The sequence below is a fragment of the Ailuropoda melanoleuca genome, chromosome 1 (assembly GCF_002007445.2).
Source record: "Ailuropoda melanoleuca isolate Jingjing chromosome 1, ASM200744v2, whole genome shotgun sequence".
Taxonomy (NCBI): domain Eukaryota; kingdom Metazoa; phylum Chordata; class Mammalia; order Carnivora; family Ursidae; genus Ailuropoda; species Ailuropoda melanoleuca.
This window is the reverse complement of record NC_048218.1, coordinates 160,378,964-160,396,304: the sequence shown is the minus strand read 5'-3', so window position 1 is coordinate 160,396,304 and position 17,341 is coordinate 160,378,964. Positions and strand designations below refer to the sequence as shown.

The following is a 17,341-nucleotide window of genomic DNA, read 5'->3' as shown; positions in this document are numbered from 1 at the left end:
GTATTACCATATTATATATTCTATTATATATTACATAGTATTTTATATTAATATATTCTATATTTTAATGTATTATATTGTATGTATTACTAATGTTATACATAATTTATTATCATTATTATTATTTAGTGTGAATCGTCTTCTGAATTTTCCTGGAAGAGACTCTTAATATTTGTTTAGAAAATATGTGCATACAGTCGAGTCATGTATTATATCTTCCCATCCCGTTACTGTTTCATCATTTGAGTTTTCTGCTTAAAGTAGGAAAAAAATTTATGAATTTCTGTGTGATTGAATTATTAAAGAAATGACTCTTTTATGTAGTAATGAATAAGAATTTATCTAATACCATGAATTTGTATTAAGTATCATTCTGTTACTACGAAAGTGCTTACTTGAAAAGTGGGCTCTTTCATCCTGGTTTTCCTTCTCTTTTGCATGATGTTTTATCTAAGTGTTTAGAGAAAGTGATTTTTAAAGTGAAGATAATGCAGTGTTTTCATACATAAAATGTGCTCTTTCACCTTTCATCTTGAAGGTTATTCATATATCATCCTTGTAGCCTTTCCTAAGGGAATCCTGTCCAAGCACCATTTTACCACTAAAAGAATGGACCCAACATTTTTATGACTCCGTTTATAAAGGAAACAGACTTTAATTTACATTCATAACATTTCTCTCCTCAGATTCTGAAAATCACATGAGTAGCTTTAATTATACATTACAGAGATTTTTTTTTTTCCAAAGCAGACCTTGAAATAAGGCTCTTAAATAACTCTTCTGACAGTTCCAGATTAATCTTTTATTTTTTTTCTGGCTTAGCAGTGTTAGGTAAACTGTTTATAATTAATTTTGTATAGACAAATTAAGTAGTTCAAGAATGTGAAAGTCTAGATCAAGGGCTGTTACTTCCCTTGCTTTTCCTGCCATAACAAAGCTCCCAAAATATATTAATAAATTCATGGGCTTTTCAAATTAAATCACTAAATTACAGAGCTGTGAAAGGGACCCCCAGAGAACATCTGGCTTAGCGTGGTGCTTCCACACAGGACTGTCTTAGAAACTATCTAGGATGTATGGACATCTCTCTGGGCTTCAGGTTCTCCAGGGAGTGAGGAAACATTCATAACTCTCCTTGAAAGCCTTTTTTTTTTTTTTTGATAGTTGTTATGTAAGGAGTGCTGTAGAATTGATTATCTTACAAAAATGCACCTAGAAATTAATGCAGAAACCAGAAAATCAAAATAGCAATATTCCTTTTTTAGTTATAAGTTATTTTAATTATAAATATGAAATAATTAAGTTGCTCTGAAACCCATTTTTAAAAGTAATAGTATTTGGTGTTTAAAATACATAATTTGTGCACCCAAGTATCTGGTTCTAATAAAAATGTATTTCCTCATTAAAGAAGACTCTATATTAGAATCCTAAGCATACGATATAAAGAATGTTTAGAGTTGTTTATCATGTTCCCACAGAAACCAAAAAAATAGTTAAGGTGTCTTAAGCTTTCACTACTCAGTCCCACCCTTTTATTGCTGATATTATTATCCGTTGTTTTAAAAGAATGTGTATGATGGGTACCTGGGTAGCCCAGTTGGTTGGGCGTCCGATTCTTGGTTTTGGCTTGGGTCATGATCTCAAATTGTGAGGTTGAGCCCTGCATTGGGCTCCATGCGAGCATGGAGTCTGCTTGAGATTTTCTCTCCCTCTCTCTCCCTCCCCCACTTACGCACACTCTCTTTGTCTCTCTAAAATAAATAAAATCTTTTAAAAAAGTAAAAGAATGTATATGGGTCTATCTCCCATAAACATACCAAGGAAAGACCATCTCCAAATCAGAGTGTATGGGACCTTAGCCCAGTTATCTCTGGAACCCATGCTGGTGAGAAGTAACAGGCTCTGTCTTATGTGTGTATTTAGTTTCGAGACACTTTCCTCCTATGTATCCCCCCTTCCTGGCCCCAATCCCAACACACATCCTCTATTATACAGGGCGCCGCGCTGGGGAGCACAGAGAGATTAGGACTAATCCATCACACTGCGGAATAAACAACCACAGGGCAGGTCCTAAGGTTGCAGGGTCACCAGCCTCCTCTCTCCACTAGCAGGACAGTATGTTAAACATTGTCAGGATGACATGGATGGGGAGAAAAGAAATTCTAGCTGGCCGACATCACTGAATTTTTTAGATAACAGAAATTTATTCCTCTAAATGTCAAAGCTTTTAAAGGATGTTAATCATTTGTATATAGGAATTCCCCGTCCCCCCAAAGTTTCCTTGTCTTCTTAGTTTAAAGGAGGATATTTAACAGCACTGATCCTCTTGTACCCTCTCTAGTATTGACTAGAAGTGCCTCTTCAAGATCAGCCCATGCACTTAGCATTATATCAGGTTATGGGCTCCATTAAAATCCTGAGAAACAGACATATGCTCCAAGAAGGATGGCTAGTATGGTAAAAGGATCTAAAAATAAAATCAAGTGGGCCCTTAGTGATGCTTGACAATCTTATTCTACTTCCCTTGTCCTGTTTCCTCCCAAGTCAGGAGGGGGCAAACCACAGTCGAGTCCCTGTTTTTGTAAGTCAAGTGTTATTGGAACACAGCTGTGCTCTTTCACCTACGTATTGTATCTGCTGCTTTTGCACTAAAATTCCAAAATTGGGTGGTGTCATGAGAGACCACATTGCCCACGAAGCCTGAAATATTGACACTCTGGCCCTTTACAAAAAAAATTGGCTAATCCTTGCAACTGAAATGACCACTACATGCCTTCTATTTTTTTTTTTTTAAGATTTTATTTATTCATTTGACAGAGATAGAGACAGCCAGTGAGAGAGGGAACACAAACAGGGGAAGTGGAAGAGGAAGAAGCAGGCTCCCAGTGGAGGAGCCTGATGTGGGGCTTGATCCCAGAATGCCGGGATCACGCCCTGAGCTGAAGGCAGACGCTTAACGACTGAGCCACCCAGGCGCCCCCACTACATGCCTTCTTATATCTCCACAGCATCTTCTCATCTCATATTCCCTACTCTCAGCTAATAACTTGACTTATTTTTGGGGGGAAATAGAAGCATTCAGAAAAGAATTTCAGGGAGCGCCTGGGTGGCTCAGTCGGTTAAGCGTCCAACTCTTGATTTCAGCTCAGGTCATAATATCAGGGTCCTGGGATCGAGCCCCGAGTCCATGCTCTGCTGGGAGTCTGCTTGAGATTCTCTCCCTCTGCTCTTCCCCCACCTCGTACATGTGCATGCTTTCTCTCTTTCTCTCGAACCCTTAAGAAGAAAAAAAAAAAAAGAAAAGAATTTCCACAATTTCCCTACCCACCACCAAATGTGCCAGCCTACCTGCATATTTACCCCTGTACTTCACCTGCTCTCCTGTTGCAGTGAGTGAAATATTCACAGTCCTATTTTTGTCTGAAAGTAGATCTTTATGCTCTCTTTGCACCTGAAGGACATTACTCCTAAAAGTGCCCTCTCTACTTCCTGCATCATCTGGTTTCCCTCTGTGCTGGATGATTTCTAATAAGATAAGTACACTGGAACATCCCTCACCAGAAACAAGCAAGCAAGCAAAACTCCTTTCAACATCGCTCTTTAGCTAGTGCCCTGTTGCGTGTAACAAAACTCCTCAAAGAGTTGTCACTCATTATCTGTTGAACCCCAAGCTAATACAGCTTTTTTTCCTACAACTTTTTTGCTCAAAAAAAAACTATCATCAAAGTCACCAATTACTTCTGTCAAATTCAGCATCCGTCATTTTGAACCCATCTTACTTGATATTTCAGCAACATTTGATACAGTTTTTCTCTCCCTCCTCCTTGAAACACCTTCACTACTCACCAGCTTCTCCTAGAGCTGCTCCTTCTGTCTCCTCTTCTGACTACTTGTTGTCTTTCCAATATCCAAACAGGGGACTCAGTTCCTGGATTTCTTCTCTTCTTTGTTTATATCACTCCATTGGTAACCTCTCTTAGTCCTTTGGTTTTAAGTACCATCTACACTGATATCTCCCAGATTCCTGTCAGCAGCCTGGACTTCTCCTCTGAGCCTCCAGATAGCCAACCCGGCAACACCACTTCGATATCTAGTGGGCATATTCCTTCCCAGATATTCTTCCGCAGTCTTCCCATCTCAGTAAATGACAACCCTACCCTTGCAGTTGCTCAAGTGAAATACCTTGGAGACGACAAAATCTGTTGCCATACCTTTGGAAAGAATTCAAATTCTTTTTTTTTTAAAGGATTCAAATTCTAACCTTTTCTCACCATCTCCACCACTACCACAAGTTCCAAGACTTTTCTTCTCTGAAGACCAGTCTCCTTATGGGTCTCTGGTTGCAGCTGCTTCTTCCCACCCAGTAATGTTTTCTCAACCCAGAAAACAGAACGATCTTGTTAAAATGTAAGTCAGATAATGCCAGTCCTACATTCAAAACCTTCTGAAAGATTTCCATCTCATTCAGAGAAAGAATCCAAACTCCTTACCCAGCTTGTAAGGACACGATGTGATCTGGTCCCACATCACCTCTTTGGTAGTGCCACTGGTCTCCCCCTTACCAACTCTGCGTCAGCCATGCAGTTTTCTCTTCTCTTCCTTGAACATGCCAATCACACCCAAGCCTCAGTGCCCTTGCACTTCTGTTCCTCTGCCTGACACACTCATCCTCACTTCTTTTAGATCTCCATTCAAATCTCATTTTGCTAATGAATCCTTCCCTGACATGCCTTGTCTTGGTAACACTCCAGTCATTTCTCTGCCCCCTTGCCCTGCTTTATTTTCCTTCCTATCATATATTACCAGCTGACGTATTATATTTATATGTTATATAATCCGCATCCCCTAGTGAATGTAAGCTTCATGACGTGCAGGGTTGTTTCTGTTGTTGTTCAATACTATATCCCCAAAACCTATAGCTCCTAGTTTGTGTTTGTTGCTCAAATAAAATCTGTTGAGTAAGTGAGTGAATGAATGAAAGAAAGAAAGAAAGAAAGAAAAAAAGAAAGAAAGAAAGAAAAAGAAAAGAAAAATAGGGAGCTGGGAGGGCATATATGGTCAATATTAAAAGGAGAATATAATAAGCATTTGTGTTTAAATATTTGAAAAACTATCCTATTGAAAAGAAATAGACATAGTTTCAGTTGCTTTAAGAGGTAAAACTAGGGGCGTCTGGGTGGCTCTATTGGTTAAGTGCCTGGCTCTTGATTTTGGCTCAGTTTGTGATCTCAGGGTCTTGGTATCCAGCCCCACGTTGTGCTCCATGCTCAGCGGGGGGTCTGCTTGTGGATTCTCTCTCCCTCTGCCCCTTTCCCCACTCGCTCGCATTCTCCCTTTCTAAAGTAAATGAATAAATCTTTTTTTTTTTTTAAAGATTTTATTTATTTAACAGAGAAAGAGACAGCCAGCGAGAGAGGGAACACAAGCAGGGGGGAGTGGGAGAGGAAGAAGCAGGCTCATAGTGGAGGAGCCCAATGTGGCTCGATCCCATAACGCTGGGATCACGCCCTGAGCCGAAGGCAGACGCTTAACCGCTGTGCCACCCAGGCACCCCGAATAAATAAATCTTTTTAAAAAATAAAAGGCAAAACTAGTACTCATGGGTTGAAGTTGAATGATTTCAGTCTTGTCCAGTGTGGTAAGGGACTTTCCAACAGTTGTTCTCTCCACGAGTGCACAGGCTGTCCGAAGATAAACTGGGATCCCTGTGCAGGAAGCCTGGGAGACAAACTGGAGGACCACTTGTGAGAGATGCTTTAAAAATAAATATCTGACTTTGGGGGAGGAATTCCACTTGCTGTCTCCTGGGAATCTGTGATTTGGGCCACTTGAAGAATTCTCTGTTTCCTTCCTAGTTGTTGGAGAAGCTGCTAGATAAGGAGCTATCTTTGCCCGTGGGAATAAAGATAATAGACATTGTTTTGCATGGATGATCCCATTTCTTCTATGCCCGCTCAAGAAAATGGGTATCTTTGGCACAATTAAGACCATGAAGCTGACATCACTTGCTGGCCTCTTCTCCATATTTGGTCCTGTTGCTAAGTCCATTCAAATCCTGTACATTATATTGTAGATTCCCAGATTTTGAATGCTCTACGAAGGATAACTTCAGATTTCATTAGATCATGTCCTGATATGTCAGTATGAACCTTTTTTTAAAAGAATTTGAGCAGAAACAGTTCACCATTTGTGTTATAATGAACATCTTTTTTTTCTAATCAAAGTCCCAGATTCTCCTCCTTCATATTATTGTTACTTAGGTATTTTGGCATAATAAAAAATGTGATGCTTTTATGGATCATTTCCAATCCCTGATGACATTTGAAGCTTTCTTTTTGCAGTTTATTTTTAATAAACTTCTTAAAACCATATTTCATGCAACATTGGAGGTATTTTGCTAATAAATTCCCATAGTAACTTTCCAGTTGTTAAAAAAAAGAAAAAAATCTTGTGATCTTGTTAAACTGTGTATTTGTACGTGGAATAATCTGGTGGAGTGAAAGAATTAGGAGCCCGTGTATTGTTATTTTTAGTACTCTGTATCATTTCACCCTTTTTGTCAGAGTGGTTCCTGGCTAACTTTCCCATGAGTTTTTAACCTCTTGTGAGGCTTTGCTTATGTAACAGGAAACAGGCTGTCAGGAACAAATAGTGGCGTTATCAGAAGCACACTTCAGTAGCAAATGATCTCGTTTGCTCTGCCCTTCCCTCTCTTAAAGTAGACCAATACAGGGTCTCAACTTTAAGACTTTTGATGTGGCCTTCCTAGGTTAAAATAATTCAATTTCAGTTTTTGGAAAGGCAAAATATTTTACCAAGACCATGCTTTAATCCAGGCAACAGAGAAGATGAGCTTATCATAAGGCGAATTTTTCAGTGGTGTCATGTCCTGGGACTGCGGATTTAAGTATATCTTCGCTCTTTCTCCAACTCTTAAGGCCGGAGTGATGTGCAAACTTCAGGAGAGAGATGACATCGGACGAATTGAACTGGTCCAGAAGCTGGCGAGAGAAAACTGTCAGTTTCTACAGACAGACAAAAAAGAACAGGAGAAATCTGAACATGTAAGCCCTTTTTCTTTTGGGGACGCAGGTTTGAAGGGGGTGGAAAATGTTTCCGCCTGGTTGTATGTTTGAAGGAAAAAATATTTTAAATTCTTTAGTTTTGTTTTTTACCCCAAAAGTATCCTTCTTAGTAAAAATGAGAAATAACTGTAAGCCAGCCATTTACAACACTGGATTTGTAAGAGAACTCTCCTCAGAAGTAAATCCTGTAGAAATAGAAGAATGCATGTAAGCAAATATGAATGCAGGTGTATGATTTTGCGTTGATGGCTTTAAAGTTTGACTTCGGGAATTTGACCCCATCAGATAGCTTGTGGAATGTGAATTTTGAAAGAACATTCTGATGTACTTTTATGTTGAGTATGGTGTGGCTCTCATTACCAAACAAATGTATCCTGAGTCAGTAGAAAAAGGTAAGAGCAGAGTAACAGAGATGCTTTCACCAAATGGGAGAGTCAGAAGGGAGTTTTCCCAGCATCTTATGAATGTTTGTGTTCCGACAGAAGTTCTATTGTTTGCATGGAGTTAAACGAGGAAAGGGACGCTCTGCTCGGTTCTCCTGAAAGCTGTAATTCAGATTGAGCCTTAGAACTGAGGATGCTGCCCTCACGCTGGGGGGACAATGGTGCCCCTTTCTTCTGCTACACATTGTTGTCTGTTGAATTTTTGTTGTTGTTTGCAAGACTACACTCTCATTGCTCAACTATCCAGGGTTGCTCATGAAGGGGAAAATTCCTCAGTGCTTATAAACATGTCTTCCTCTGACTTTAATTTTTCCTTGGAATTTTATGTCTAACCCCTTCCAAAGGGGAAAAATTGCTTCATGCTTTTTCTGCTCTAAGGCTCAATACAAATGCCAGGGTCTGACTGAGCAGGAGGGGAGGGGAGATGTTCAAGGGGGGCAGGCTGTTTGGTTGAACATAATGTGTCGTTAACAGTGCAGCATCAGATGATAGCAAGTGGTGTCTCAAGGGGGGAGAATAATCACGCAGTTTCAGAGCCTTGTAACTGAGCTGTTTCAGGGGTGACCATGGACTTTATGTGAGCGTGGACGTCTTAGGAGCCTTCACTTCACTGGGTACTATTGAAAAGTCCAGGGACTTATTATTAAAATTGTTAAAAGCACCCCGAAGGTTGACTGTATCAAAGACTGACTCTTAATCTCTGCCATGTCCTTAAAATATTTGAGTATCCTAATGTGTGACTTAAGTTTCTCAAAACAGTGTTCCTTTTGGTTCATTTTAATTAGAAGAGCAATAGTTTTCATATGCCATATTTTGTTGATTTGAAAATGCACATTTCCCCCACACTTCAGCATCTCTGAAATCAGGGTAAGTCTTAATGATTGATGATAGGAAAACACATCATAGTTTAACTGAGCATTTTTCTTTCCTGGTGGTCCTTAAAATGACTGATATATTTTACAATGAAGTGCATATTCAATTCACTGGACCAGTGACAGCCTGCTGGTAGGGCAAGATCTTTTCAAGCCAAACCAATAGTAGAGTTCCACTTTACCAAGGCTAGAAATGCATCGACCTTATGCCACAAACAACTTTAGGCTTATTTTAAAAGATACCAGTGTTGCCTTGTATTTAGTTCCATCTGAAATATTATAGTTAAAGCTAATGAGACTGTTGTACCCTTCAAATATATAATAGAAATCCAAACTTGGTGCTGGTAATTGTAAAGACTTCTAACCTGAGACAGAAATTTAGTGGTAGTAGATTTACAGCTTTGCTTATGATTATCTCCTATTGCTATCTACTATCTGTGGTTCTCTAAAATGAATAAACCTTCATTTTAAGATTGTAAAATAGAACGCTAAGGTTTGTTACTTCTTGGATGAGTGTCACGTTATGAATGCATTACCAGCTCTGATGGTGTTTATGCTCCTGAGAGGAAACGTGTATAAAGAAGCACTGGAATTATGGCCTTTGCTACATAGACTTTTCCTCCTGAAGCTTAGAGTAAGGAGAGGTGAATATTGGGGATCTTTCTTCCTTCGTGATGGGTATGATCTCAGCCATTCTGCCACGTCCCTCCTGCAAGATGACAGCAGGTGAACTCATCAGCTCCCAAGGCTGATAATGGATATCGTGTTCCACTCTATGGATTATTTGATACTAGATGCCTACACTTTTTGCAATAATGTATTAGGAACAAAAGCCATCTGGTAGATTATCTGCCTCATTTATGTCGTGAGCATTTAATGCAGTTCCCCCTTTGCTTCCACACGGAGTTCACCATGTTCATGACGTGGGTACAGCGTTTGCGTTTTTCCTGCCCTCGCGCTCTTTTCGATGGCAGTCATCTGCCCTCGCTCATGAAAACTCAGTTATAACATGCAGGATGGACACAGGAAACTGCAGTTTACCTAATGTAAACCCAGGCCCACAGTTTCTTCTTGTAATAACAGTAACAATAATGACCGAGCCCTGGAGTTACATACAGATTTCCTTTCTTTTATGATTTTAAAATGCTTTATCTACCTCATCTGCCATTCCTGGGCCAAAGCTATTTAAATAGACAGTGGTAAAATCTGAGTTAGAGTCTAAGTTACCCATGGAGTCTTTTTTTTTTTTTAACTAAACTACATTGCTTCTCCAGTTCTAGAATACCACATCCCTTTAAATACATATGTGCCAAAATGAGAAAGCTACTTTAAAGTGCTACTGAATAGAAAAAGAATACAGCTTTTGTTGCTGGTACATCTTGTTACAAATTGAAGGATCTTAGAGCTTTCTGAGGAGGCATTTCTCGTATTTCTCAAACTGCTCAATGCCATGATTATAAATGCAGGCAATTAGAGACACACTCACTCTGAGCTTTTGCCCAGGTATTTCTGAAAGAAAAATATTTAAATGTGTCATTGCCACAAGTTTCTCAGGAAGCACTTGCTTTTCTTATTTTATATTAACAGGCTGTAGGCAAAAACTAGCCAACATTCATTACTAAGTGTCGAAAATCATTATGTGAGAACTTTAAGAAGGGGACAGAAATTGGGTTATTTCTTCTAAACATTATGATAGTGGGATTAAAATTTGGTCATTTGCTCTTTAAAGAAATTACTTCTTTTGTAGGCATCACATTTCCTAGTCTTACTCTAATTGTATTAATAGAGGGAAGGTACCTGTGTTACCAAGTGGGGACTTTCAGCTAGACCTGGAAGGCTGACTAATGGCCTCAGCAGGGTGGGACAGGGAAGAGCCTGGAAGGCAGAGGGACTAGCAGGAATGCACATGACTTGAGTGCTGGGTGATTCATGGAGAATAAAGGGGAGTGGGTTGTGAGGGCAGTTACAGTTCAGTTGCATAAGACCTGGTAAGCCCCTGTAAGGAGTTTAGACTTGCCCTTCTGGCAAAGGAAAGCCATCAGAGAAGGGAAGCGGCACAATCAGGTGGAGTCTTTGTACATCTCTTTGGCATTGGCTTAGAGGAAGAAATGAGTGGAAAAGAGGAAAGTGTTGGAGAGAACTGCTGGAAAACGATTGTAGTGAGTCAGGTGAAAGATGAAAGCCTGAACCAGGGTGGTAAATGGGAGATAAGAAGGCTGTAGATGGAGATCATAGATGGTAAAATAGGCAGGATTTGATGCCTGGTGACAAGGAGGTGGGAATGGATGTTATCTTCTTTTAAGTGGTAGACGTAAGAATGTTATGTCTAGCAATCGAATGGTTGGTCACCTTTACCAGAAAGCTACAAGACAGTTACTTGGCTTTCGTGTTCCCGCAGTGTGTTTCAGGTCTGAGATACACGCTACAGCACACAGTGCTTATCTCATTGGCAAACTGCGAGGTGAGGGTTCCGGGTCACAGCATGGGGACTACATAAGCCATCTTCTCAAACCAGACTTTCTGAAAATCTCTTGGGCAGACAGAATCTCTGGCAACCCCCAAACGAACTGTATTATTTAGCCCGGGCTTTGGCATTCACTGTAATGGTGTGTGTGCCTTCTTCAGAATTAACTGTGATTTCAGGAATGCTCTCTTGACCCCATAGCCTGAATTGTATTACCACGCTGTTGTGTTAAAGTGTCCTTGGTTGTTTATTCATCGAGTGTACCTTTAGTGCATCAGTGTCATGGGGGAGTCAGAACAGCCACGGTGGCTGCTGCCCTGAAGCAGTGTAGTCACGTTGTGGAAAGAAGACATTGACACAGATAACTGAGATACAAGGAGACAGTGTTGGTAATCCCCAGAGAGATACAAAGAAGTTAGAAGAAGAATTCCCACCTTTGGGAACAGGCTTCTCTCTTACGGTGGAGGTAAAGTTTGATGTAGACCTGAAAGTAGGTTTGAGTTTGATTAAACGATTGAAATTGAAGAAAAGCATTGCTAGTGGGGAGAACAGCGTTAGCAAATGCACAGAGATGTCGAAGTGCGAGCTGTTTTTGGACATCAGAAGCCATTCTGTGTCACCAGTGTGCCACGAGTTGGGCTGAAATGAGATTGGGACCGGACCATGGGGAATTTTGAGGGCTGAAAAGTTTTACTTCATTCTAGAAGTAATGAGACGTCATTGACGACTTGGTTTTGTTAGTTTTCCTAGAAAAGGAGGAAGGAGCAGGGGGCTTTTGTGAGTAAATGATTGTCATCCAGTTTGACACATTAGAGAGCTGAGGCTGATGAGTGACTAGGCAGAGCTGGGCTAAGAGTGCATTCAATGCTGATGGCTTCTGGGTTGTATCTTGTCTCCACAGTCATTACTGGAGGGAGGGCTGATCAGAGGACAGGAAACCAGGACAAGAATCGTGATAATCCCAAGAAAGAGGAATGGCCAGGACCACCCTGGAGGAAAGAGAACAATTATGTATTGAAGGAATGGCGGTGGCAGATATGGGAAGGAGTAAAGAAAAGAGAATGCTAAGGTGCTTGCTTAGTTTGAGTCCTGACTTAGATTTGAAAAGCATGTAAACTGTTCATATTTTCATATGTGAAATAACTGTATTAAAGTATGTATCTAGAGGTGGGTCCTTTTCCCCCCACTGGAATACAACCGTGCTCTTGACCACAAAACCAGAACTATTTTTTCCTAACATGTAGCTTTGGAGTGCGTTAACTTGTAGAGTAGAAATTCCAGTGGTGGCTGCTAAACCAGTTCCTAATTTCCAAACTGCAGAAGTGTGGATCTGTGAAACATACGCGAGAGCCGCGCTAAGCAGTCCTTTCCCTAGGGACTCGGTCCATAGCCCGCCTTCCCCCCACCCGTTTTCTTCAGTTCCTTTGTTAAGTCTGAGGACCCACCCTACTTCCTTCCCCTTTTCTCATTCACTTCTGAAAAATGGGTGGGAAGGGGATTTTGCTGAAACCGAATCTTGGCATAGCCCGCTGCCAGGGTAGGGTCCCTATCACTCAGCCTCGACCGGGGCTTCCTTTTCCCTGTTTCCTGCAGCCTCATCCTGGAATTCTACCTACGTCAAGGGTCCCTTGTTCACGGATGACTAGGGAAGAAGTGGCTTGGGGTATCCTGGCTGCTGTCCCTCTTATTTCACCTCTTACAAGTTAGTCTCTACCTTTTTCCAACTTTTGTTTGGTCCCTTACTTTGTTTAAAAAATATAGCTAAGTATAAGATGAAAGCCCTGTTTTTACTCTGTATGAAATACTAAAAGCAAAGGTGGTTTTACCATTCTGTATTCAAACTTGCGTTATGTATCTAGTGAAGTTAAGAGCAATCATGGCATTATGTAAACTTTATCAGTAATTTCATTTAACTGAGAAACCGCTTAAATACAAACAGAATTTTATAACATTATTGCTTAATAACGAAAGCCAGAATTCAGATGTGATAGGCAATTCATCATATATTAAGTTGCCCACCTATAAACTGACAAATCACTGTGCAGAAGTGATGTTATTTTTCTTAATAACAGAATCTTGACTTTTTGTTGGTTTGGTACTAAAGTACCTTTTCATAGGACAGAGACTGCCTTGAACGAACAGTTTTAGCTCGTTTTCGATCAGGATTAATAAGGCCACAGAGTAACACAAAAATGGCAGCAGATAGTTCATGCCTCTAAGAAGTTTACAGCTGAGCTGGGGAGGGGGGAGTGGAGGAGAATTCACACATGGAAAACAGTATTTAATCAAGCGTTTAAATACTTTCACAGGCATTGAGAGAGAAGGAAATACCATTTTCACAAATGCAGCAATCTATACTTTTCTCCATTAGACAGCAAGCTTTACAGATTTGGTTCCCTCCGTGCGCTCTTTAAATTCTAGTTTTGTTGGGATTATTTATGTATGTATGTATGTATGTGTGTATGTGTGTGTATGCATGCATGTATGTGTGTGCGTGTATGTGTGTGCGTGTATGTGTGTGTGTATGTGTGTATGTGTGTGTGTGTGCGTATGTGTGTATGTGTGTATGTATGTGTGTGCATGTGTGTGTGCATGTGTGTATGTATGTGTGTATGTGTGTATGTATGTATGTGTGTACGTGTGTATGTATGTGTGTGTATGTATGTGTATGTATGTACGTGTGTGTATGTATATGTGTGTATGTGTGCGTGTGTGTATGTGTGTATGTGTGTATGTATGTGTGTATGTATGTATGTGTGTATGCGTGTATGTATGTGTGTGTATATGTGTGTATGTGTGCATGTGTGTATGTGCGTGTATGTATGTGTGTATGTATGTGTGTATGTGTATGTATGTGTGTGTATTATGTGTGTATGTATGTGTATGTATGTGTATGTATGTATATGTGTGTATGTGTGTGTATGTATGTGTGTATGTATGTGTGTGTATGTGTGTATGTATGCGTGTATGTGTGTGTGTATGTGTGTGTGTGTATGTATGTGTGTGTGTATGTGTGTATGTGTGTATTTATCAGAAAAATGGCAGCCAAGCTGGCTGCCAGTGGAGGTGATATGCTCATGCTGTCTGGTGACACCATCTGCTCATTAGCTGTATTTTTAAGTTCTCACAACAAGCCCACTGCAAGTCCCGACATTTATTTTTAAAAAATGAGTTTCAGCATTTTTAAAGAGAGGAATTTGTCATTACAGTATTTATTTTTCTGAACATACTCAAGTTTATTTTAAAAGGCCCAATTAAGAAAAGTGATAGTGGCTCAGTTAGATTTATCAAAATCACATTCTTGAAGATCTTGTGTTCCCCGTGGGACAGATGCTGTTCCCTAGGTTTATTAAGTTCTTATTCTTACAAAATTAAAAAGCCGTATCATCTCTAGAATGTCTGAGAAATCATTAAAGTGAGATATCGAGAAATTGGTTATTTTTCTTTGGTTTATGGCCCCTCAGTGGTCATATCTCACTCTAGACACTGGGCAACGTTACATTCTTTCCTTTTCTACCCCCCATCAAGGCCTGATCTGTGTTACTATTAATAATACAACAATATTATTACCTTCCAGATGGTTGTCTGGTTAGATAACAGTAGAAATCTTTGGTAGTTTAGTTCCATTCACGTTTCTAATGGATCCTTTATGACAAAAAGGAGGGGGAAAGAGGCACAGATGGACAGTCCTTCACAGACAGATGGACAGTACTTCATGACAACTGTGTACCACTGAGGCTTGGAGAAACAGAAACGTGAAGAGATCTCAGGGAGAAGGGAGACACAGGTACCAATTTAAAATGTGCTTTTGTTCTCGCGGAACGCCCTGGTACATCACTGCCTTCGGAGAGCTAACACTGCAGGAAATTCCGAGGCTGAATTCACAGTTACCTGTGAGGTAAGCGTTTTGCAGAGCCTTATGGGAGCCTGTCACAGGGAGCTCAGTGGGTGTAGGGAGACATGCACATGTCCCTGGGGAGAGAGACTGAAGGGCCAGAAGCGTTACTAGGAGAATTGAGGAAAGACAGATGTTTCAGGCAGAGGAAAGCACATGCGGTGACCACGATGTGAAGGGCTCACGAAGAGAACCAAGTGGCGGGAGCATGGCATCCAAAAATTGGGTGCTATTCACAAAATACCTTTGAGCTCTTGTGAAGAATCTAACACTTGAGAGAGACAGGTGATAACATTCAAATTTTGAGAGATTGCTCTGCTGCCCCACAGGAATGGGTTTCCAGGAAAGAATGGGTCACACTCCCTCCCTTTTCTCAGAGGCCTCTCTTTTGGTTTTACACGAAGCAGTCACCAGCATCAAGGAAGGATTTCATGTGAGGAGCTCAGGTCCACGGACTTGGTAAGTCCCTGGGAAGACAGAATGTCCAGTTATAGGTCAATTCCAGTTCATTAGCTTTACCCCGAAATACACCACTACATCATCATTCTCTTTAAAAAGTTGACTGCGATTCGGTCCTCTTTTTATAGAAGTTGAGTTTTGAGCTTGCATGTCGTATGAATCTTTTCTGTTAATGAATACGACACAGGCTTATATGTTCACTCGAAATATACACTCTGCTGTATGATATGTACCTCATACTGATTCAGCCAAAGTTTGGTGATTTCTGAGTGATTCAAATACTTCAGTTGATAACGATGAGGAAGAGAAATGTAGAAAAGATTTCCATGTAAGATGCAAAGAACTTCTTTTTTCCTTTTGCAATGGGAGATGGACGGAAAGGAAAAAATTCCATCTGGCATACAGCAGCCCTAAATGTTGTTTTAAGATAGCAAAAATAGAAGATGGCTTAAAATATCATAACAGAACATAACAGACTGTGGGCAAGTGTACAGTACATATTTCTCTGATAAATCACATTAAATACCCTCATTTTACTTAAAACATGACCATGTTCTTAATTTTCATTACATAAAAATTTGTCTTTAATTTGAAAAGTCCATTCCCTGGCTGAAGCAGAAAAGACTTGTTTTAGTCTGTAGAAATTGATGTACAGCACTTAGGTTTACCTGGGATGGGTTTCTTAATTTTTTGTTGTTGTTTTCCAATATTTTCCTCCTGTATTAAGAAAATGGAGAAATAAGATACGGCATGTAGATTCATTTAGGGCACATTTGTACATAATTAAGCGAACAAGGCTCAACAATTTTAGCAAACCCTTGTAAATATCCTCTTTGTTCAGTTTCCAGGAATGGCTGGGCATGATCGAGGCAAGCTGAATCAGAATAAAAGATTAGGGGCTCCTGGAGATCCAAGAAACACATAGAGGGAAAGAATAATGGTGATAATAAGACAATTAAGATGGCAGGAAGTGGCTTGGGGGTAGAGATTTGTAAGAGGCTCATGAAAACTTAATGAGTCATAAGAGCGTATCTTGGTGATTGCAAAGGTGGGGGTGGGGTAGAATATGTCAAGGTAAAATTTTGGCCCTGTGCAGTCAGGGGAGAGAATGGTACTTTAGGCAGATGAGTCTTTAAACTTTTCATGATCTTGCCTTGGCTAGGATTTATAGAGGTAAAACAACCTTCATATTGATACTCATATGAATAGAGAAGTCTAATGATCCCCAAATGGTGCAATGCATAATAAAATCCCAAACTGAATTTTATGCTTGATGGATGCTATCACTTTCTCTCTGCCCAGTGAACTTACTGTTATTACAAGTTGGGGGATTGTGATGATGCATTATTTTTTGCCATCAGTCTCAATATCCTGGAGTTTTCCTCTGAGAGTCATAGCCATTGGAAAGAACTTTAGATATCCTGTGTCTTGATAGTTTGGGTAAGAAAAAACTTTCAGTCAAAAACTGCCACCTGCTAAATAGGATTATAAAGAGTTTCCTCTAAAATGGGCAATAAATACTATACAATCCATTAATTGTGTTGGAAGTTTGTTGAAAGGTTAGAAATATTTCCATTGATAATATTCTTCTAGTAAAATAGATACCTTTTAACCTCTGTTTTCAGAAGCAAAAAAAAAATCATTAATAAAAGTAATAACTAGAGATCTTTCAGGTTTGTTAGAGAAAGTTGTGATTCAAACTTCGTGTTTTTGCATGTGTTCCTAAAGATCTGTTCTGTGGGGACCTAAAGTGAGGCTAGCCTGATTGAAGTGACTCTTGCCCTCATAAAATATTTCTGATGAATTGCTTCTCCCCTGCTTAATAGCAGTTACCCTATCAGAAAATTAACACAGCAACTCCTGAAAGGCACAAAAATTTTTGTCAGCAAAAAATAAATGGGATCATCCAGGGCTTCTCATTAAACACCCATAGGGAGTCAGAGATCTAAAAATTAACTCAGTATTAAAACAATACTCAGATACAACTCTAAAAACATGGGAACTGAGAGGGTAACTGAAGCCATGGAGATAATACTGTCTCCTCTAGTAACTTGTATGACTGGAATTTTAAAAGTTGTGAGTGAGTAGAACCAGAAAATAGAACGGCAGACACAGTAGCACAC

General features: G+C 39.9%; 1 protein-coding gene across 3 annotated transcripts in view; it reads left to right on the top strand.

Annotated features, from left to right (window-relative positions):
• RAPGEF5 (Rap guanine nucleotide exchange factor 5) overlaps positions 1–17,341 on the top strand; it is a 188,933-nt gene that overhangs the window by 82,181 nt on the left and 89,411 nt on the right. For 2 of the 3 annotated variants that reach the window (XM_034669071.1, XM_034669058.1), the window contains exon 7: positions 6,939–7,064. In XM_034669071.1, coding sequence (XP_034524962.1) covers positions 6,939–7,064 — 126 coding nt within the window. Of the gene's footprint in view, positions 1–6,938; positions 7,065–13,790; positions 15,219–17,341 lie in introns of those variants that run through there. The other variant, XM_034669076.1, reaches the window with a different exon arrangement.